Source organism: Cyrtonyx montezumae, unplaced genomic scaffold (genome assembly GCF_038088225.1).
Source record: "Cyrtonyx montezumae isolate F1298 unplaced genomic scaffold, pur_monq_1.0 scaffold_8, whole genome shotgun sequence".
In the NCBI taxonomy this organism is placed as follows: Eukaryota; Metazoa; Chordata; class Aves; order Galliformes; family Odontophoridae; genus Cyrtonyx; species Cyrtonyx montezumae.
The window spans coordinates 96,273,381-96,296,376 of NW_027072089.1; the positions used below are offsets into that span (position 1 = coordinate 96,273,381).

Consider the following 22,996-nt stretch of genomic DNA (forward strand, 5'->3'; position numbering starts at 1 on the left):
GCAAGAGAAAAGTGGTACTAAGATAATGGTGTAAATTATCCTGATGTTTTCCCTCCAGCATCACTGAATGGCTATCACTTTGTGAAAAGGATCCGGTGGAGATTCTCCTTGATTTGGGGTTTGGTACAGAAGAACCCGATGTCTGCACTAAAATCCCCCCTAGGTTCCTCAGTGGTTCTTCTGTGGCAAAAGGTATCGACATCCAAGTCTTTTTGGAAGCTCAAAAGCAGCGGATAGACATTGAGCAGCCAAACCTATATGGTAAGTGGAGAAGGAATTTTGGCCAAGAAGTAAAATAAGTAGCATGGGGACTGAGTGAGTAGAGAAGAGCCTTTGTGTATGAAAACATGCATTTAGTTGACATCAAGAATTCTCATTCCCTTTTCCCTTCTGTGGGAGCGGGCCCCCTTTCAAAGGGAAATGTGCAGAGCAGCTGACAAGATCCCAGCCTTCCATCACTAAGGCTGCTAGGGCTCATGCATCAGACCAACAAATCTCTATCTGGAACTTGACAGTTTGGTTGTTCAAATATGCCCTAATAAATGGATGAGAATCTTATTTTAAACACAATAAGATTTCACCATTTAAAACAGGCAGCCTTGATTTTTATCTGCTTTAGATGGTTTTAGTTCCATTTAGTGCATTTGGCAGTTAAGAAATGAATAAAAGGTCTGCACCCTGAAGTTATATCAGCATTAAAATAGCACTGTTAATTCTCTGGTATATTGCCCATCTGAAATGTCCAATTTTGACATCATTTCCCTTCATGTTTGCTGCACAGGATAGCCAGATGGCTCTTGAAATCTTCTGTTTATTTAAGATGCTCAGTGAAGCAGTATCTCTCATATAGTCCATGCATTCCTGTTTAGAATTACACTGAAGAAGTGGTATGGATGGAATAAGAATTGAAAAAGAAATGTCAGAGCATCATGGAAAATGTGTTTTTTCCCTCTTCCTCTCTCTTTTTATAGCAATGCCTGTGAACACATTTCAATATTTACAGCAAACTGACACATCAAACAGGTTTCTCAGCTCTCACTCTTTCTCTCTCTCTGTAACTCCTGAGAGGGTGTAAGAGAGGAAAGAGAGAGAATCTGTATGATTAGATGGAGGATGAAGAACCTCAAGGAAGAATCATAGAATGCCCTAGATTGGAAGGGACCTTAAATATCATTTTAGTTCCACTTTCTTTACCATGGGGCAGGGTTGCCACCCACCAATTCAGGCTGCCCAGGGCCCCATTCAGCCTGGCCTTGAGCACCTCTAGGGATGGGGCATCCACAGCTTCTCTGGGCAGCATGTTCCAGGACCTTCACTATCCTTTGAATAAAAAATTTCTTCTTAACATCTAACCAAGAACTCCCCTCTTCTAGTTTAATGCCATTCCCCCTCATCCTGTCACTATCAGACTGTGTAAAAAGTCAATTCTGCTCCTGCTTATTAGCTCCCTTCCAAGTACTGAAATACCACAGTCAAGTCTCCCCAGGGCCTTCTTTTCTCCAAGCTAAATAGGCCAAATTCACTCACACTTTTTTCAGAGGAGAAGCACTCCAGCCCTTTGATCATCTTTGCAGCCTTCCTTTGGACCTGCTCCAACAGCTTTGTGCTGAGTGCCACAGGCTTGGACATGGTACTCCAGATGGGGCCTTACAAGGGCAGGGGAGAGGGGGATGATCACCTCACTCTCCCTGCTGGCCACCCTTCCTTTGATGCAGCCCAGGATACCATTGGCCTTCAGGGCTGCAAGAGCAAACTGCTGCCATCAGAACTCGCAAGTCCTTCTCTGTAGGACAACTCTCCATGAATTCTCTCAGTCTGTATTCTTATTTGGGTTTGTCTTGAACCAGGTGCAATGCCTTGCAATTGGCCTTGTTAAATGTCATTAGATTCTTCTGTGCCCACTTTTCAAGTATGTTCAGGTCCCTCTGAGTCGCATCCCTTCCTTCTATTGTGCTAAGAAGGTGGAAAGCTCAGAGTGAATGAGAGGAAATGGCTTCTAGGGAAGGAGTCTGCACAGTGAAGGCAAGCAGTGGTAAGCCAAGGTGCGAATTAAGGACCAGACTTTGCAGTAGTCTTTGATGAGAGCACTCTTAGGACAGGTTAATGGCTGCTTTATATGGGAGAGTTACTGTGTAGTTTGCTAATGTCTGAATTTCAATTTTGATGGGTATGATGTCCATCAAAACATATTTTCTTGCTTTTGACAGGTTGGGAGGGTGTTTTTACACCATCGGCATAGGCTTCCTAAGTATGTCCCTCGGCATGTTAAACCAAGAGAGGTGATGTCCATCCTTTACCAAGAGAGGTGATATTCATCCTTCAGAGAAACGTACTTCTTTCTTCACTGTCTCTACGTTTCCTTATATGTAGTGATTAACTTCATAACTTCTGCATAGACATTAAGCTGAAGCAGCATCTCAAAAAATCTCAGTCATTATAGTCTATTTCCAGTGTGAATGGAGAATCAGGCACCTCTCATGGGTCATAATCTAGCCACAATTACAAACACCTATCAGGAGAAGCCAGTTTGTCTGTATAGACAGTCTAGCACATGCACCTTCCTATAGCTGATACGAGAAGACTTACTGCTAAAAGGGATGAATCAGTTTTAGTGTGAAAAATTATGAGAAATATTGTCAAACAGGCTTTCAAGTCATTTGATTGCAAACTAGATTATCTAATCTTGCCATCGTTACCTTGCCTAATCATTTTGTAGTGAAATATACCAAGAAGAAGAAGTGGAAAACATGTTAAACAGATTTGGAAAATGGATTGTCTCTATAGGGTGGAATCTAATCTATCTACCATCAGAAGTAAGACTGCATCTAATTTTGCAAGCACTGGATGATCCAGCTCTTTGAAAGTATAAACCTAAATTCCCTGTACTTATGTTAAAGAAGATAGATGTTTTTGGAAGAAAGCCTCCTGAAGATGATGAAGATCCTCTCACTAAATTAAGTAGATCATGTCTAGAGATGTTCCATGGTGTTAACCTTTCCATTAACCTTTTAGGATACCCCAGATGCTTTACTGTCACAGGACCACCTCATATTGAGATATGAGTGCCAAAATGATGCAGAGTGCATACTACATTTAGACAGTTCAAGACTATATTAAGCTACTGTTCCCAAAGGCATGTAAGCATAAGATATGCTGGATAAATTCAGTTATTGTCACCTAGTTTAGTTTATTATCACTGAATTACTCTCATTTATCTCCAGACACCAAAACATAAGTGTTTAATCTGAATTAGTGAATGACTGAGAAATTTTCTCATTGTCAGTTTACTTACTCCTGAAAAATCAAAGAAAGTTAACTAATTAAGTATGACATATTAGTCTAAGAATGTGAAAGATGAGGAAGAGGTTTATAGGAACTGTATGAATGACAGTAAACCTGGAGATAAATAAGGAGAGTGAGAACCAGAGTGATCTTTCTCACTTCCATATTTCCTTCATTTTCTAGAGCAGTCCATTCTGGACTGCAAGCACATATTGCCAGCTCATATTGAATTTTTCATCTACCAGAACCCCCAAGCCCTTCTCCATAGGTCTGCTCTTTATCCATTTCTGGACAAAATAATTCATTTTTGGTATTGTCCTGATGCAAGTGCCTCAGCTGCTTCAATTACTATACTGGAATTCTTATTCAAATCTCTCTCTTTAGTGATGAATGTATGGAATATCCACTAATTCCCATTATATATGATCATCTTCTGAGCACCAAAGTAAACTAGTAGGGAGAGGTATACATCACTGGAGATGGATATAAGCAAGTAAAACCATTCCTAGAAAGGAAACATAATATAAATTGCTAAGCACATTCTCTGAGCTGCAGCTTCATTTCTAGCACTGACAGCATTGCCAAGGCTAAAGAATAAACAATCTAAAGTATGAAAATACTTTAACATATCAAAAAGCAGAAAATGCAGAAATTTCATTTTATTTTTTCTTGAGAAAAACATCAATTTCAGATAAATATTTATTTTCCTACTAAACATTTTGATTTTTCCAAATTCTGCAGTTTGCTATGGGAAAAAAAAAAAAAAGTTGACTGAAAGTACTCAATGGCTCTGGAAACATCTGTGTTCCTTCATTCCTCTGTGAGCCTGTTGAAGACTTTCCAAATCTTTTATGCAGATAACTATGTCAGCCTGTGTAGTACCAGATTTAGGGAAGGAGTAACAAAACTGTGAACGTTTCCTCCTGAATTCTAAAATGGTAAATCATAATGTCATTAGAATTTCTATGAAAAACATAGATCCCATTGAAGATTCATTGATCTTAATTACAGTAAGACCATTTGCTGATTCAACTGAACTTCCTAGTGAAAATGAATCTGCAGTTATGTCCTTTGGGATCTCACCTGTGGTACAGATTTAGACTATTTTGTTGCAGGCTTCAGGGAACAAGGAATTTGTACCAGACTCTTGCCTGTTTGAGGCATGCTCCTTGGGGAGCACCCCTGGAAACTGAAGCAACAGCTTACCCAGAAACAAAAAGTCCAGAAAATGAGTCTGTCCTTGACACAATTTCTTTATGACATTGCACATGAATAAGACAACTTTTTTGTTCATGTGTCATTTCTTCATTTTTTGATTTGTGATTTAGATTTCACAAACTCTTTAATATAGTTCACCAAAGTTAAGCAACATATAAAGATGCAAAAACTTTTTCAAACTTCAGCAGTTTAGGTTCTGGTTCAAATCAGAATGTCTGGACTGCTCTGCCTCTGTCAGTCAAAGGAAATTAGTAGATGAAATTTTTAGGGCCTGATGTAGTAGGAGCCAGATAAAATACTCAGGCTAAAATGGTTTTACATGGAATACATGCCATAGCACAGTGGAAACACAAAATGTCCTGATGTCTCAAACTTAGGCAAATGGAAACTATCCAACACAGTATCCAACACCCTGTGCTCATGGATCAAATAACACCTTTAAACAAAACCAGGCATCACTTTTAACCATGTCTTAAGAAGTGACAGGAGTGGCAACATCTTCCTTCAGTTTTAATAATCAAACAGTATCAGGGGAAGAAAAAGAAAAAAAAAAAAGACTATTCTTGAGATATTGCAACAAGAAGGAATTACACACTATGGCATTAGTCTTTGATGCAAAAGACTGACTCAGATCCATGGTAAATACCCCCTTGTTTAATTGCCGGTGAAGCAGCATTACCAACAGCCTGCATGCTGTAAATCTGGCTGCTCTCTAACAGAAATGGCAGCCAAGTATGTTAGCATTTTGCCATCTACTGTCCTCAATGAATCTCTCAAGGAAGAAGTCCTGATGACATATTCATTGCCTCGGGATGGATGCAGACACAATACTCAAACAAATGTGTTGCATTTCCTTGTGTAAATAACTTCATAGTGTTGTAGAGAAGGAAATCTTCAGGATCCCTTAGGGAAGACATAGTTCATTTCTTTTTGTATGTTATTCCATGGAAAAAGTGGCAAAAATTACAAAAGCTTGATGCATTTTTTTTTATTTATATTTTTTAAAGAAAAGGTAACCTATATACAATATCAGCTGTGTATTTCGTCATGTTCTGAAAATAAGGTTATAGCATGTATAGTCAATTTTTATCAGTGTGTATTTATCAGTAGGTATGCATTTTGCAGCTATCCTGGACAGCAGCCAGCAGTAAATGTTTATAATCAGATTTTATAATGACCTTATTCACATGAATTTTAATTAGTCCTCAAAAATGGCATCCAAGTGTGGTCCAGCCAGCTGGAGAACTTCAGGCTGGGTTCTGTAACTTTTATTCTTGCAGAGCAACATTCAGATGGACTTGTCCCACTGAGTTCAACACTGTGTTTGGCTGATATGAAGAATTGTGCAATGCTGTCTGTATATAGTCTGAATGGAAGCAAATAAAAATAGCCAATTTTTAATCAGATACTTAGTATGTTTCTTAGCAATTACAAGTCTGAATAATCATTGGTGACAATTTTTTGTTTTTATTTTTTTTAATAACTGTGTTGTCCTTCCTTTTGACAAACTTAAGAACGTTTTCAACAACTGGAAGTACTTGACCACATCACCAGTGCCCTCTCGTCTTTGCTGACTGATGTGAACACCCAGCAGACTGAAGCACAGGAAACTGGTGGGAATGCAACCATTCATTTGGATGCTGTGAAAAGCAGACCTGTGGTCACACAAGCAAAGAGAAGAATAGGTCAGCTCCTCAGAAGGGCTTCTCAGCAGACAGCGCTAGTGAAACTGGACTCAGTGGCACCTGAGGAAGTTAGCATGCCAAGCACAGAAGAACAATCTCACGTTTGTGTGGATGTTGCTGAGAGGAGACCAATCCAGGCAGGATTTTCTCCATTTACCTTGGGCTGTCTGACCATGGAGCAAACCTGTGGAGAAAAAGATTCCTCAGCTGGTCCCATATCCCAGTGCCTACCAGCTCTGCCAGGGAAAAATTGTGCTTCATCTCATTTAGTGACAAAACAGCTCCACCTTTCTTCTCTGCGTGAGGTGCCTGCCAAAGACAGGCCAAAAAAAGAGCCCCATTTGCTTCTGGCCCAGATGCTAAAAAAAATGGCAGGTCTCAACTGCAGGCCTCCAGACTCATTTGAAATGGAGGAGGTGAGGTGGATTTTTATATATTGCTTGCTGGCAATGTCTCCCTACCCATATTTATTGTATAGGTTTGTATTCTCTTTTTCAGGGTGGAAGCTAGAATAAATTGCTTCAAACACCATGCTGCAGCATTATGGGGAAAAACAGTGGGATTTACTCTGCTCATTGGGTTTTTGATTATTTTAAATTGTCTGTGTTGGGATACTGTCAAGGAAGTTGGCACTGAAGTTACTAAGGTAGGATTCATTCAACCAGTATGACAGTGTAAGATGCCAACATGTTTTATGCAGCGCTAGGTTGTTGGGGTTTTTTTTTTTGCAGAAGGAAGTTGCAGGAACACTAATACATATGGTGAGGGTTATTTTTACAGATCCAATCATTAACCAGTTTGTTGGATTGGTGTTTTTTATATTTCTTTCCCCTGTGCTCGTGTTCTGGTGTTGAAACTTTCAGAAAGTTTCATCACAAATTTATCCTTGGTTTTATAGCAGTGTTTGAAATATTTTATCACTCTGTAAGCTGAGCATCCTAAAAAGAGAATAAATCAGAACAGCAGCTTGTTTTCATATCTACTGTCAGCAAAGTCCACAGTACTCAGCTATCTATGTGTTTTAGCAACAGTGGGTTGTCAGCAGGGTTCAACATGAAGTAGCAGAGACCAGGATACTTGCCAGTCCCCTTATTACATCTAGATTTGTGTCAGCTTTCATGTTTTTTGGCCATACTACTGCAGAAAAAGGATTATAGTATGATTACCTCCAATCATACAGACCCTACTGGGAAAGAGGAACACTCTTTCCTGTCCATCCACTCAGACATCCTCTCCAGCCATCTTTCATGAGTGAGGAAAAGGAAGGAGTCTTACAAGCTTTCTTTAAGAAACACAGAAAGTAGGAGAGATGAGATAGCTGAAAACCCTCTGAAAACATAGGGAACTTGGGAAAGAAGAAAGGAGGGAGGAAGGGAAAGAGCAGCAAATGACTGGAGAAGGTGAGCGTCCCAGAAGTTTTTTCCAGTTTTGAGAGCACTGAAAAAGATCAGGTTAAGATACTGGCATTCTTCTTGAGGAAAGGATGTTTGTCTTTTCAAATCTTTATGAAGACATTTTTCTGTGAAAGGTTTGGTGCAGCCTTTTTATTGGTAGAGTTGACTCTACTAGAGTCTAGAGTTGGTGTTTGGTTGTGACTTTCACCCTCAGTGTAAGAGGCGGTGTCTTTCAGAGATCTATGGAACAGTGAATTTATAGTCCCAAAGCAGCCCATGTGTCTTTGCAAAGCACTTAACATGCTGGACTTGCAACTCTGTGACTAGAGGCTCATGCGGAAATGAAGATATTGACAGAGCAGTGAATGCAAATAACAGCAAACCCCTCAGTTTGATGCCTTAAGACAATTTTAGGAATGTAGTATGCTCAAATTAGATTCTGTTTAACTTCTGGGTATTCTCTACCACATTATTACATTAATGCTGTAAGAGCACTGGCTGAAAGCATTAGACAACCTGCCTTGTTATTCCGACAATGGCCAGTAGCAGATGTCTGCAGGAGAGAAAAAGAAAGTTACTTATAGTGTGGCCCTTCTCTTCCTGGCATTTGAGGAGGAGGGAACTGGAGGTCTCTCAAGCTGCAGATTGCATCTAAGATACACCTAGCATTACTTGCATGTAATGGGTCTCTTTTTTCTATTAAGACTTTCCTTGAAGGAAGATTACACAGTATCATGATACAGTGTTCCTACTGATACCATGAAAAAGAGAAACAGGTTTTCATTCTTAGGGGAAAAAAATATACTGACCTTACATACATTACTTGGCACGAATTTGCCTACATATGGCTGTATTTCTTTGGGCTTCTACTAAGTCAAAAATTTTTTTCAGGGACATTTCTCTGAGGCTGTTCAAACAACATTGTTAGTGTATTTTCAGGTTGGAACCAATTATCTATTGATAACTGAAGGAAGTCTTGGAAAGCTTCACAGACTAGAGCCTACTTTTGTCAAGAACAAATATTTAAAAACAAACAAACAAACAAAACAACCAAAAAAGAACCAGCAGAAAGATTTAATGTTTTTACTTTGAAACATCTAGTTTGTTTAATAATAATATTATTAATAATATATCATTATATTAATTATACTATAGAATAAACCATAAAATAATTATATTAATTATATTATATAATATATTAATATGAATATATTATTAATATAATAATAATAATATTCCAGCTCCTTTCCTCTCACCTCCACTAATCATTACTATCAATATGAATTTTTCCTCTTCCTTTTCAGATTCAGAGCTTTGAGGATGAAATTCCATGTGGAAATATTCCTGACACCACCTCAAGTGAGTGTTAAGAAACTGACATTTTGCCAGATTTTTTTAAAAGCATTGTTTCCATGAAGTTTCTTCTAAAGCTGCTCCTAATAAAATGTTTTTCCTCTCTGCTCCCATCACTTCTGTCACTGGATGCACTATTCTAGACATAACAGTCTAGCATGATCAGTCTAGACTTGATAAATCTTAGGAACGCAAGATTTCCAAGATTTCACCTTGTCAGGGAAACACAGCAAGTGCACCTGAAGAGAATACCTCACAAGAAAAGCCTTGAGGGCATGGGGCATTAATATGATGTTTTAAGCAGACCTCTCTTCACTTACAGGTGACACAAAAGCTTCACTCCCACTCAGGGATACATTTGCCAGATCCAAATGACTCCTTGCCTGCCAATTCCCAGATCCTAGGATCAAACATGAGGTTGGAGGTAGCAGTTCTGTGTGCAACTCAACCAGGACTATACAACCATGACATTCTGGTGGCAGCATGGCCTCTGCTCCATCATCAGTCTCCTACATCACATAGACCATCATCATGTGAGCAGACAGCATTGAACTGCGTTAGAAAATTATTATTTGAGGAGTGTGTGAAAGGATTAGACACAAAGCTGTTAGACCAGATGTTATGCTGTCATTTGAGGCTGTCTGATCTTGAATCCTGAGAAGCATTTGCTGGCAGGGGTGGTGGTACTGGAGAAGATGGCTGTTCAGTCTCCAGAACATGGAGTGTTTGGCCTTGCTCTTCAGAAAACCTTACTAATCTGTGCTCAGAACAAGATTGGCAGGCTATGTTTATTTTTTACAGGACAGAAATTTTGTATGAAAGAACTAATAAGTAGTGAGAATGATACAGCAAAGGACAAAAGTGAAAGTCTGATGAGTCTTTGACTTTTGTGGAGTACATTATATCAATTTTCTGGAGCTGGCACAAATAATTAAGCCATTCAAGTGCATAAATAGGTATCTAGAAAAAAATAAGTCAGATATCCATTGGTGCCGACTATTTAATTATTCCACTGATTGAAGCAACAGTTGGATATACAAGAGTGAGATCATGAGCCTATTGAGGGCAGTGGCCAAAGTCCCACCGACTTCAGTTAAGCCAGTGATTTCATCTGTGTGTGTGGAGTTTTCTTGGTAAATGCTGGAGCTGAGTAAGTGTGATAGAGTGTATAATGAGTTCTTTGGATCTGTAGGGTTCCTTTTTGTTTTGAGGTTTTGTATTGGGGATAGTTTTTTGTAATTTTTTTTTTACTCCTCTGTGTGTTTATATTTATTTTGTAATAGAATGTGTTCCTATGGCAGTCAGTCACTCTTGTCACATCTTCTGAAAGTGTTGTATTTTTTCAGTCTGTAACTGCTTGGCTCCAGTGATATCTGGGGCTTCATGTACCCCTTGGTGCTGTTCAGCCTGTATAATTTGTCACCTGAATTACATCAGGTTGCTCTGATTTTGTTTTCTGATGAATGTCTCGATCTTTATGAACAAAGATAAGCCCTCTACCAGTAGACTTGCTCATAGCAACATCTGTACAAAGAATAGCAACTCCCCAGGACTTGTGAAGTCAAAACCACCATTTGGACAAACATTCAGCAAGAAATGAAGAAATGAGAACATAGCTTAATTGGAAGAAATTCAAAATATGATATCATGCCCCCAAATGTTTTTTTTCCTTTCTTTGCCCAGCTGTAAAAAATGGCTACACTACTTAATGATAGAGGCAATAGTTAAAGGAGTTTGAAGATTATATACTGATAATGATGTAAGAAAAAAAGTAAATAACTGTATACTCTTAATAGTCTTCTAAAACAGGAATAAGCATGTATGAGGGCTGCTCCAAAAGTAATGCCTCCTATTTTACTGTATTGGCACGACACCTGAAGTGGATGTTGGTGTTATGGCAGTAGGGGGTGAAGCTTCCAATGAAATCTCATTACATATTGTTGCCACATGACAGATGGCAGCAGAGGGGCAGTTTGGCAGAATGAAAACTGATGTAGAAGTGTGGATGAAGCAAAAGTGTGTCACTGAATTCCTCCATGCAGAAAAATTGTCACCGACAGTATTCGGTGCCTGCTGAATGTTTGTAGACACCAAACAGTGGATGTGAGCACAGTGAGGTGATGGGTGTTGCATTTCAGTGGTGGTTACAGTGACACTGGGTCACTTCTGCTGGTTCAGACTGTTACAAGCACAGCATGCAGGCTCTTGTTCATGGCTAGAGAAAATCCATAGCTAATGGTGGTGACAATGTTGATAAAGAGCGTTTTGTAGCTTAGAATTTGCTCTACCAAATGGTGCTTTTGTGCTCTCTGTATCTGTTGTAGTGTCCATTGAAATAAATAGGAGGCTTTACTTTTGGAGCAACCTGAGCATTTGGTAAAATTTTCTTAACAGAGAAAGCAGAAAATAATTACTTGGTTTTAATTCTGATATGATTGATATCCAATCAAGTGATCAATTTAGCACACAACTGAACTGCATTTATGTAAGATTAACTCCTATACACCAACACAATAATGTTTTAGAGTTTTGTTTAAGCACTGGAATCTCTCCCTCTGTTTAAGAGTTGTTGGTGCTTGGCTTAAATTTAAAGTCTCTTTTATAGGCTTTATTCATATTCTCTCTCTTTTTCCCACTGCTCTTAAATGACGTGCCCTTCCATACCCATGGGATTTTTATCACTACTTCAATTTGCTTTGTATCGTGGAAGCGGTCAAAACTTACCGATTATGAATGCAGTGTTGTTAGAAGTGAATAACACTAGCTCTTATAAATATTCCTATCAAACCAGCAGAATTTGTCTCAGACCCATAAGTAGGGACCCAAAGTAGGAGCTAGTGGGAAATGAGGTCCAGGTTCCATAAGCAGTATACACAGGAAAAACCTCAGCTCCCAGGAGAGCACGCCTGAAATTAGATTTAGACTGCAAATCGTTTGGGATAGAGGCTGCTTATTTTTCAGGGCTCGTGCAGTGCCTGATAGTGTTAAGGGCCCACTCTCATTTCTTTGCAGGCTCTGTGAGAAAGGGTATGAGAGCCATGATGAATGTGCTGGAGCCTGGCATGACCCTGCTGAAATGGGACCTCATCTGAGTGGAGAAGCATGTGGTGTCCACCATAAGAAGAAATAGAGGTAGATAGGAACAGACTGCTTTGCTTAGATGGAGCATATTAGAGATGGGTGACTTATGGAAGTGTTTGTCCCTGTGGTATTGTCCCTTGGCTCTGAAGCCTGGCCTCAATTTTAGTCCAATTGCTTAATTTTCTACACTCCCCATGAAAGCCAATTCCCTGGCTGCTGTGTGTCTTCTTTATATTTCTCCATAATGTAGATTCTGGCTGTTTAACTGCAGTAGGCTTTATGATAAGACTTTTTTTCCTTCTCTCTTGGCAGAACGCTGAGACTTAATTTTAAAACGTGCTCAAACCCCCAAACATCCCCGAACAACTTACAGGGAAAGGAGAGTGTTTTCTAGCTCTGTTTTAAAAAATATTACAATCTTTTTTATTAGGCAATTTTATCATTGTTATAAATAAGTAATTGTACTGGGGAGAAGGGATAATCCTTATTTAATTAAATTCATCTATACTCCCAGGTTGGCAGCAACCAGACATATGTGAGACTAATACCCACAGCCTGCCTGTATGCATGTGCAATTAAAAATTCACTCTACAGTAGCACTGGCAGTTTAGTGTTGCTTTTGGCATTTACAAATTCTTTTATTTTGTGACTTTTTTTTCACCATACACATATGCTGGAGCAGATGTTGCTTATTTGTTGTTTATTCAAATCTGTAGGCTCTGGCAGCTAACTCCATTGTTCTGTAATGAAGCTTTATTCACTGTCCTGTATTAGGACCCAGCAAATGCATGACAGGCAGAGTTAGCTCTCAGCAGGAACTACAGTTATTGTCCTTACTTATTGGCTGTTTATATTCTAAAGCTCACAGTTGAGAAAGCTGGCTGGGCAGGGTAAGGGGTGGAGGTGCTGCGTGCAGAGGAAAATTACTTGACTCCACTCACTGTATCTTTGCCCTGATGAGGTGCAGACTTGCATGTAAACTCATCTGTTGCAGGGATTTCATATTCAGCACTCGAAAAATAGAGCTGTTCTCCCCCTCTGCCCCCTCTTCTGCCTTGTTCCACCCCCACCCCTGCTGCTCCTTCCTTTTTCAATTAGCCTTTGTAAAGCACTGGGTTTAACTAAAGGATGTTTCAACGTTGTTCATCCCCTTAACTCAGCACGTGCCTGAAAATTCATTAGCAGCCGCATCTATTAGGGAGTCAGTGTTACTTGGGTGCTCCTTGTAGAGTCCCTCTCTCTTGTTTCTTCTTTGCTTCCCTCTCCCTCTGCGGGGCGGCGACGTACCGGAGAAGCAGGAATTCCTTCATGGCGCTGACCCGGGCATCGAGTGCCAGCAGAAAGGCATTAGCCTGCTGGAAAAGCCCGTGATAGCCCAGGAGGCAATCAATCAGGGAAGTAACCACCTCCATCTGGCTCCCTGTGACATGGTAGCTCACTACCGAAGCGTTTGTGATTCATCTTGTCCCAACGAGTGGTGCCAGGGATCGTGTACACCCATTTTTTTGCAGCAGCTGGGAACGTTCTAGCTTCCCCACATGCTGAGCTAAAGCGTTAGCTCCTGTGACTTATCAAGTGGCAATTCTTTCAATTATCACACCTTCACTCCTCCCACTCACAGACTTCTCTTATGGTTTGGCACCATGGGAATATTCACAGAATGCAATTGGCATTTCTTTTAATTGACTGAGTGCCAAGAATGTGAATCCTCTTTGTTATCTATTATCCATTGTAATGCCTGTCTGCAACTGAAGTAGCAATGTCTTCAAAAGGGCAAGAGGAAAAGGCACATATATTTCCAATGCTTCAGAGTGTATAGGATTTTCTAGGTGCCTTTCTCTATTTTCAATGTAAAAAGAGTTATTTAATATTTCTTATTTACGGTAGCACCTGCATCACAATGTTTTTCTTCACTTACTACACAATGATTTTTAGTTTTAAAAACAGAATAAATAAAAGGGAAATACAAAGATACAGCCAAAGGGGACATTTGCTTAAGTGGCACTCAAAATCTGGAACTTAAAAATGTCCTATAATTACTCTTTTGTTGTTACTGCCTGATATTTATGTTAAGCTTTGTAATTGGTTAATGATCACATACAGTCGGTCTCCTGTTATGAGTCTCCCTTCAGGAAACACAATGAGTAATAGATCCTTAATAGACATCTATATGTTCTTGAGGCAGTTCATTTGAGTTGGCATTGTACCGATATCTTCACAGTAAATAAATTTCCGCCCCTTCAAAAAAAATATCCAGGAAGACACTAAACAGAACACTCACAGGGTTCCACGTTCTCTGGAAAAAAAAAAAAAAAAGATAAGTTTTGCTATGTTATAGTGGAAGTTGCTTTTGGATGCTTTTCTTTTTGGCTTCATTGCTTGGAAGGACATGACTGCACAGCACTGCCATTGCCCATACAGATGAAATAGCACATCTCTCTAGGGGTGTGGTGAGAATCCCTCTTTGTAATAGTTTTATCTGCTGCAGGTGACCTGACACAGGGAAATCAACTGCTTTCTTTTAGCTACTTTGTTTTGCTTCCATTTGTTTTATGATGCAGCAGACTACATTTTTTGCCATCTTCTGCCCACAAACCATTTAAAGGCATTTTCATTCCTCCCATTTCTCTAAATAAGGCATCTGTAAGAAGTGGTACTAAGAGGAAGCTATGTCATTTTCGTGTATTCTGTAGCCTGAAGAATCCTTGAGGGCAAGTTCTGTGGTCCCAGAAATAAGCAAAAACTGCTAGAAAGCAGAAACTGAACAACACTGAAAAAATTGTGAAATGATGGAGACCCAGGAAGGGGTGATGCCACAGTCACCAGGGTAGAAACTAGACTGGCAGCAAATAGAGGAAATCTGGGAAACTTGGTCTCTCTGGTCTCTGCCAGTGGTGTCAGGAGGCCCTGGCCACAGTCTTCAGGTAGAGACAGCCATCTCAGGAACTCCAGGGTTTGTTTGATTTTCAGTGAGTACATTCCTAAAAGTCATTGCACATTCATAACATTTTGTTGCGCATATGTGTCATATTTTAGGTCCTGCAGACTGATTCATCCTAGTGGGAAAGGATATGCATACACTGCATACTTAAGGCAGATGGCCCAATGAAAGTTATAAAAACCTGTTGCTGTTTAAATCTTAGGTGGGGGAAATACAAAATACCATAGGTATCTAAGAGGACAGCCACATAGTTTAAGAGGTCAATTTAGATCAACTACCATGGCCTTTTAAACAGCAAAATTTCTGAAGCAAAATCTAGCTGTGCTGAAGTTGTGTTAAGGTCTTGAAATGAGGCCTTTTCTAATATTTTTTCTCTTCCTTTCCCACCTACATGCTCAACAGAGCACGGCAGGAACAGAGCCTTGCCTGACCTCTATGATGCTATGCCAGTGCCAGTTGAAAGACTGGCCATTTGAACCTTAAACCTCATTCCAAAATTCATTCAACCTCACATCGCACTCATACTTCAGGGCAGATTTGTGAGAACATTCATACTTCTTCTGATGGTACTGCAGTGCTCTGCCATGGCTGTTAAAGGACTGTCCTGCCACTGTCAGTGACCCCTGTGAGAAGGGGGCTTTGGTGTTATCCTGTTCATAATTTTATACTCTAGAGACCTCAGATTTCTTTACAGATAAAAACTGTGTTCCTATTCCTTGGATCTTGTACATATTTGTTATCTGCTTGCTGATACTGAGAATTTCTCCTTGGAAAATACCACTGACAAATGAGGCAGTCTTACTAATCTTGACATTCTTAGGCCTCCTGAACACAGATCAGTGAATATTACCATGGAAATAGAGCTGCTATAATACAAATCAACACCAAAAGCTAGACACATATTCTGACCTCCTGATTGCTTTGGCTGGTGCTGACCAGGTAGAATTTGCAGGACCCTAGTAAGCCCAAAGAGGCTTTCCACTCCTTTTTCTCAGAGGTCTCTGTGACTTTTGCCAGAAGCCATTCTCACTTTTGTGAAGTGCTTTTGGTTGCATAGAGCCCTACGAGGCTCACTGCAATCACTTATTTTTTATTCATTATCTTTGTGCAGCTGCTACTGGGAGAAGTTGTGATGTAACATGATCTACAGTGTAGGCTGATGACATTCAGCTCTACCTCTCATTTTCATCAGAAGCAGACACAACCGTCACCCGTCTCTCCCGACATTTGGCAGAGACACGAATCTGAATTAATGACAGTTGGCTGAAGCTCAGCTGAAATAAGATGGAAGTGATACTGACTCTCAAGGAAAAGTAGGAGGAGGACCTGGCAAAGTTTGAAGCTGTTTCATCAGCTGAAGGAAGATAAAAGACCATTGTCAAAGCAACTGCAATTTCAGGTTTTGACTAGATTCATCACTACGCCTAACCTCCCAGTCTGCAGAAACATCATCTTTCACAGATAACTGCCTACAGTGTTCTCTCTTTTCCTGTCAAATTCAGCTCTTAGATTACTCATTTATACTTTTTTTTTTCATTTCTAGGGCAGTGTGTTCTTGTGTAGGACAAGCAGGAAGCGATCGGAAGCTGTGAGTGGCAGGCAAGGCAGACGCCTTGCTCTAAGCATGGCAGCTTGCAGAGATGTGTCTGCTGCTCTCTGTGACAAAGTGTGAGATTCATGACGCTGTGCTGTGTTACCAGACCTGACAGGACCTTTGCACCCACCTACTTTAAATACTTTAAAGGGGGTTTCCATGGACCAAAATGTCTGGGAGTGTTTTTAAGAAGGGCAAAATTGGAGGTTTCAGAACCCCAGCCACCAAATTACAACATATCAGTTCTGACCTCCTCTGGAGAGGCAGAGTTGGGTTCAATAGTTCAAGGAAGGAAAGTATTACATTTTCAGTAGTGCAGAAGGTAGAGCACACACTACTTCTCTTGTCTGTGTTCGTCTACAGTTTAGGTAGGAAGGAAAATGAACATTAAAAAAATATATATGTATTTTTCTTTAATGAGCAGCTTAGTAGAATGTTATCATCTAATTCAGTTCTTTTACAAAGCTTCTTTCTACAGAACCTGTAATGCGAGCAAGTGGAAGAAAGAGCCAGCCAACCCACCCACCACCCCCAGTCACTTCACAATCGAGTATATTCATACCTGCTGTCACACTGCTGTCTGTAGGGCACAGCAGATGCACTGAAGCTAGTTTTAAATCAGTAAATATGTCCACAGGCATTAAAACTTGCTAGTATTCAGGTTGGATATCAAGGGTTGTCTAGCCACAGCATCAGGGAGCCAAGTTTGCCCTCTCAACCAATTTCGGCAGGTTTTGGAGCCTGAGCAGAGCTCCAGGCTGCTGTGCTCTGCCTGCCAGCAGTGCTGTGCCACAGGCCTGATAGACACAACCATCTATACACTGAATCTTAAGCCAAAAACTTGGCTGAACCTGGTGCAAAACTGCTTTTTCTTCAGGTGTTTTAGAGGTGAGGGATTGAAGCTGATGGTAGATGCACAGTTGCTATGTAGCTTTTTATGCCATGGCAGTTGATGCTTTTAACGCTTCCTGACCTCATTCCCTCAGGTGCATCTGGTTGATATTTGGAGAACATATAGGCCAGCAACCTCCCAAGGGGAGCTGGGGACCCTGGGCAAGGATCTGGAGCCTGCACAGGAGGATGTGAAGCACCATGTGTGCACTCAGTCACAAGGTGCGAGAGCTCCCCTGGGGCTATACACATGCCTCCTGCTAATGATGGCCCTGACATCCAGACCCTACGGCTAACGGTAAAGAACTGAAAGCTGCATGTGGAGATGAAGCAAAATATCTGTGGCTTTCACTTGACAAGTGAGCCCTCTGCTTTACATCTCCCCTGACCCTGTCTCAGTCCCATGGGTGTAGCATCATGTATTCTTGTGCTACGTGAGTTCCTTGCAGACAACGGGGGCCACAGGGCTTTCCCCTATACCTAAAAATATCAATGTTACCCAAAATTATGGGGAGAGGAATACTGCTGATGGATGGAGAGATAAGCTAACCGGGTTTTGACAAACATAAGTAAATTCCTCAGAGGAGCCAGTTTCTGTTCACCTTGTAAGCTCTACTGGACATAGGGCCCTCATCTGTGCTATTTGTGCAACACTTACTGTTATGGCATGGCATAGGTCATAATATACATTGCTTTATGTAGAGGGCTCTTCTTATATTTTTACTTTATCATACTGTTGGATCTTTGGTATGGAATCCCCCTTCAATTCACAGGGAACAAGGGATAGACACATTTCTTAGCTTTGTTTTTGAATAAAAATAGGCACCTTTGCTGCCTCTAATACATTTATAGGTGTATTATTTGCTTCCATATAATATGAATAGTCTAATAAGATGATTTATCTAGTTACTGGTATAATGTTATTGAAAAACAAAATCTGCAAAAGACATCGAAAAACCCTGGTTTTTTTGTTGGCCTTTGGAAACAAAATTTGTGGTTTGTGTGCTGCTGCCATCTGGTGACTATTCTCCTGAAATGCTGAACAGAACTGAGCAGTAGCTGACTGTGGTCAGCCCCACAGCATCAGTCCAGTGAGAAGGATTTCTACACTAATCTCTATTACTTGGAAGACAGTTGTAGAGTGTGTATTGTGTTTGGACAGAAAATAAATATAAGTCAGATCTTTCTTAACTCAGTTCACTTGCTCATCTGTTCTGCAGTGTGGAAAGTGTTACAGAAGTTGCACAGCAGTATTAAAAAGGGGACTAAGAATAGACCTTTTCTTTTGCATTTCAGTAGCACTAAGTAAAATGCTTATTTTCATAATTAACAGTCAATAATCAATGCAGTCGTCTATGAGGGAGCTACTTCCAAGGGTAAGGAAAGACAGCATGTTTTTATGGCATAAACAGGAACTGGTATGAATGGCAACATTTATTTACCTAAAATGCTGAAAGCTGTACAAAATAATTTCTTCTGGTGCAGCAAGGTTCAGTGGGCTTCAGAATATTTTCTTTGCCAGAAAACACTGCCAAAAGGAGTTGTTTGTGCCTTATGAGAAATTAATAATTTCAGTGGAGTTTTATCAGACCTTAGTGGTCATATGGAGCATGATACTTAAAATCAGTGGTGCCACTTCTCTTGGTAGCATGAGAGGAAAGTAAGCTACTGTAATTCTCTCATGACAAGGCCAGACCACCTGTAACTTCTGCTTGTAGATGACATATTCCTCTCACACACAGTAAGCTCTTACTACAATGTCCTTGTCTGAGAGGCAATAGACAGGGAAGTACAGGACGGACATTGTGTCTAAATGGGAAGGATATTAGTAGTTACCCACAACAACCTCATTTTTATTTTGGAAGTACATTCACGTATTTTCAATAATGCATTTTTGTAACTCAATTTTTCACTGCAGTGGTTCATCCATTCAGCTGCTGTTGATTTCAAATACTGCTGAATCAAAGTGTTTTTCAAGTCCTGACTAGTGAGGCATTTATGTATGCACTAAACTCTGGGCATGGGAACATTTAACGTAGTCTTAATCCTGATTTTTTTATTTTTTATTTTTTTCTGCATTTAGCATGACTATTTAAACTGTAACAATGCTGATGACTTAAGAGTTCTGTGTGAGATTTCAAAGTGCCTTTGCTTGTATAGCTTAGTGAAAAAGTCTGACTAAGCCTTTCAGACTCCTTTTTCCTTCACAAAATACCTGACTACCCTGTAGTTCCTCTGTGCTCTTTAGTCTCATGTATATAACAAAAAGCTTTAGAAATGCTTGACTCAGTCAGGATCCAGCAATACTTAAACAATTACAAGAATTCAAACAGCATTGCTAGGCTGCTATCGGCCATCCTGCTTTTTCCTATGACAGGAAGAGAAGCCCAAATTTTAATATGTGAATTTAAAATTCAAATTAACATAAATGCTTTTTCATTCAAAGTTATTGTGCCTGTAATTTCCTATGTAATCAAATGAGGTAGGAGACAAATGCTGGAGAGCATCGATCAACATTAATTTGATTCAGTAGACATGCAAAAAATACAGTATTATTTACAAGCAATGCAGAAGTTCTCATGGCATCTTTTCACGTTGTGAGTATTCTCCTGGATGGAAACTAGAAAGAAGTTGTGTTGTTTGCAGCCAAGTCCACAGAAAACCAGCTGCAGAGTCTTCAGAGGAACCCAGAACTGCACTCCAGCACTTATTTTTTACTAATTAGGGAATATTCTTTCATTAGTGGTAAACCTAGGAGCCCAGGAGCTTCAGAAAGTTCCTGTACTGAAAGCTGCTGAAAATCGAAGCCACTGTATCTGCATGCAAATAAGGAGAGAAAGAAAGTCTCTTAATGAATTTGGATTGATCAAGTAAAGGGCTGGAAAGCTGTGGGACCTTTGGGATCTGGAAGGTATATACTTTCTTATGTGATACAAAATGAAGCAGAAACCTGATTAGTAAGTTCCTCTAACCTATTTTTATTTAAAATTCAGGCAGAATAGAAATGGGATGCAGGAGCTGAACTATCCCAGTTCAATTAGCACAAAAAGGCAAAGAGCCAAGGTTTTCCTCACCAAGGTCTTTAGGGGCAATTCTCAGGTTTCTGCTTTCCAGCACAGCCAGATGTATACTCCGCACGAGGCTCAGAGTTGTAATTTTTAGCTTATAGTTGAATACTGGTCTGTGTCTCTTACTTCTTCTCCAAACATACTTTATCTTTCCTTTGTGTGATTCTCTGCATGTATTTGCAGAATCTCTACAGATTTGAGTGTCTCCACACACTAGGAGGACTGCGTGGAGCTCCATGAATAATGAATATTTTGGTTCAGTGGATGAGCCAAACGATTGGGGAAAAATGTGATTTGGGTACACTAGAAATAAAAACATGTTTTGCTTAACGTTAACCCATTTTTTTGCACCTTTCTCCTTTCAATTCAAAAGTGACAGATTTGTTTCAGAAAGAAAAAAAAAAAAAACCAACAAATTTCAGTGCAAAAAGGAGCATTTATGTAAATTTTTCTGACCCCTCCCTCTATCTTTTTGGCCAACTTGCATCCTTCTTAAAGGTTCTCTTTCAGATCCTGAAAGACTTAGTTCATTTAAAAATAGGGAATTTAAGGAATGCTACTGGGAAATAGGACTGATGGCTCTTTAGATACTAGCAACAACATCCAATATGGACGTGTTCAGAAAAAAACTGGTAGTGAGAAGAATTTGTCCTGGGAAATCTAGACCTAGTAGAAATTCAAGCTATGGCTATCCTCACCACATACTATAGCCCGACAAGAAAATTGTACTGTTGCCACTGGCGAACTAGCAGCTTCTATAAAGAGGGAAACTCTATTCCTCCACTGGATGGCATTAGGCATGCTTTAATTTTCAGTCTCTCTCCCTGTTTGGGACACTGGGTGGAAACGAAGTGAGAGATTGGCCCAGCCTTCATCCAAAGCACAGTTCCCCCAGTATACAACTGCTGTCTTCCACTATGTAAACATTACCTGAATCTGGTATACAGACATTACTGTATTTAACCAAACTGTATTTAAATAGATTGAAACTGAGTTGCCACAGTTTGCAAAGAACGTTGACTTTGAACTAGTTCTGACCCAGCTCACAGTGTGACCTGCCTTCCTAGCACAGCATTGCTCTGCATGTCTCCTAGAAGTGTATTGCTTGAAGTCCTTGTGGGAGCACTTTGACAATTTCTTCAAGCTTTTTACTTCACCTTGCGTTGCAGGGCCATATTTCCTCTTACTAAGTGTTGGTTTTAATTCAGACTTCCATTGAAATAGCTGAAATTTTGTCTGGCTATCAATAAAGTGTTCTATCTCATCTATTAAAAACTCCTTATGTTCATCTGTGTAGCTTTGATATAGCCTAGCACATTGAGTAGGTTCTCACATGTCAGTGTGGGATGAAATGATTAAATTAGGCATCTGAATGTACTTGGAAAAGATCTGCAGCACAGACCCTCTGAGACCACATTTCACATGGATAAAATAGGGAATTTAAGCCTTTACCCTGGGAGTATTAGTTTATTACATATCTATCATGTAGGTAGATGCAAATCAGATGCCTAACTCAGATGAACATGAAATAATCTTCATTGATTTGAGTGAGTGAACTGTTCTTAATATGGTTCTGGTTCTACTATAAATTACTATTAAGTTTCTATTTTGCTTACACAAAAACTGTAGAAACTGGATTAATTCTCAGAAGGGTCATAAGATCCTATCATATAACCACTTTTAAGTGCATATACAGATTTTCAAAGTGATTTGAACCTTGATGTTTATTCAGTGAGAACCACAACAGCCGAATACACACAGTACCTACTTTCAAGGGAAGTCAAGAGAGACACATGGAGATCTTTCTGTAGTCTAATTGTAGTGCTGTAAACTTGATTTGCAGATCATTCAGCCTTTTTTTTTTCCCCCCCATGAAAAATCAGCCCAGAGTGCACTGTCACATATTCTAGTTAGTTCTCTAGCTAGTGCAGCAAACTATAAATGTGGGTGGATTGCTGGTAGATTGCAATATACAAACACAACTGGATGTCTTACTGAAGCAGATGCACTGCAGCTCCTGTAATGAGTGGGCTAAACCTGGCATGAGCCACCTGATTTTGACAGGTCAGAAGGTGAATTCTAACAGCACTGCTCTTCTATTTAAAGTTTTTTTTCCTACAAGGAGCATTCCGGCTACCTTCATAACTCACGTGCCTCCAAATTAAAACAGGTATCTTGGAACAATAAATAAACAGAAATCATGGTCTTCTAACTGCCGATTTAAAGCTTGAAGGTCACTTGTATCCCCTCATGGAGAGTCTTTCAAACATTATTTTGTGTCTCACAGTGGTTGGAACTATAGCAGCTGAAGCATTTCCAAATTTCAGAATTGTGCTTCATCTTTTTGTACAGAAAACTACAGGCCCGACTGACACACTGGAAGCAACAGCTGGCAAAGATGCAAAGGGTAATTGAAACAGCTTTAAAAAAAGGTTTAGAGAATGTGTAGAACAATCTCCTTGGGGAATAAGCTGAACTGTGATGCTGTT

The 22,996-nt window shown here is 39.9% G+C and overlaps 1 protein-coding gene across 1 annotated transcript in view; it reads left to right on the forward strand.

Annotated features, from left to right (window-relative positions):
- Positions 1–22,996, forward strand: part of ITPRID1 (ITPR interacting domain containing 1) — a 47,804-nt gene that overhangs the window by 15,280 nt on the left and 9,528 nt on the right. Inside the window, 3 exon segments of the mRNA XM_065751960.1 lie at positions 59–261; positions 6,015–6,601; positions 8,884–8,938. Coding sequence (XP_065608032.1) covers positions 59–261; positions 6,015–6,601; positions 8,884–8,938 — 845 coding nt within the window.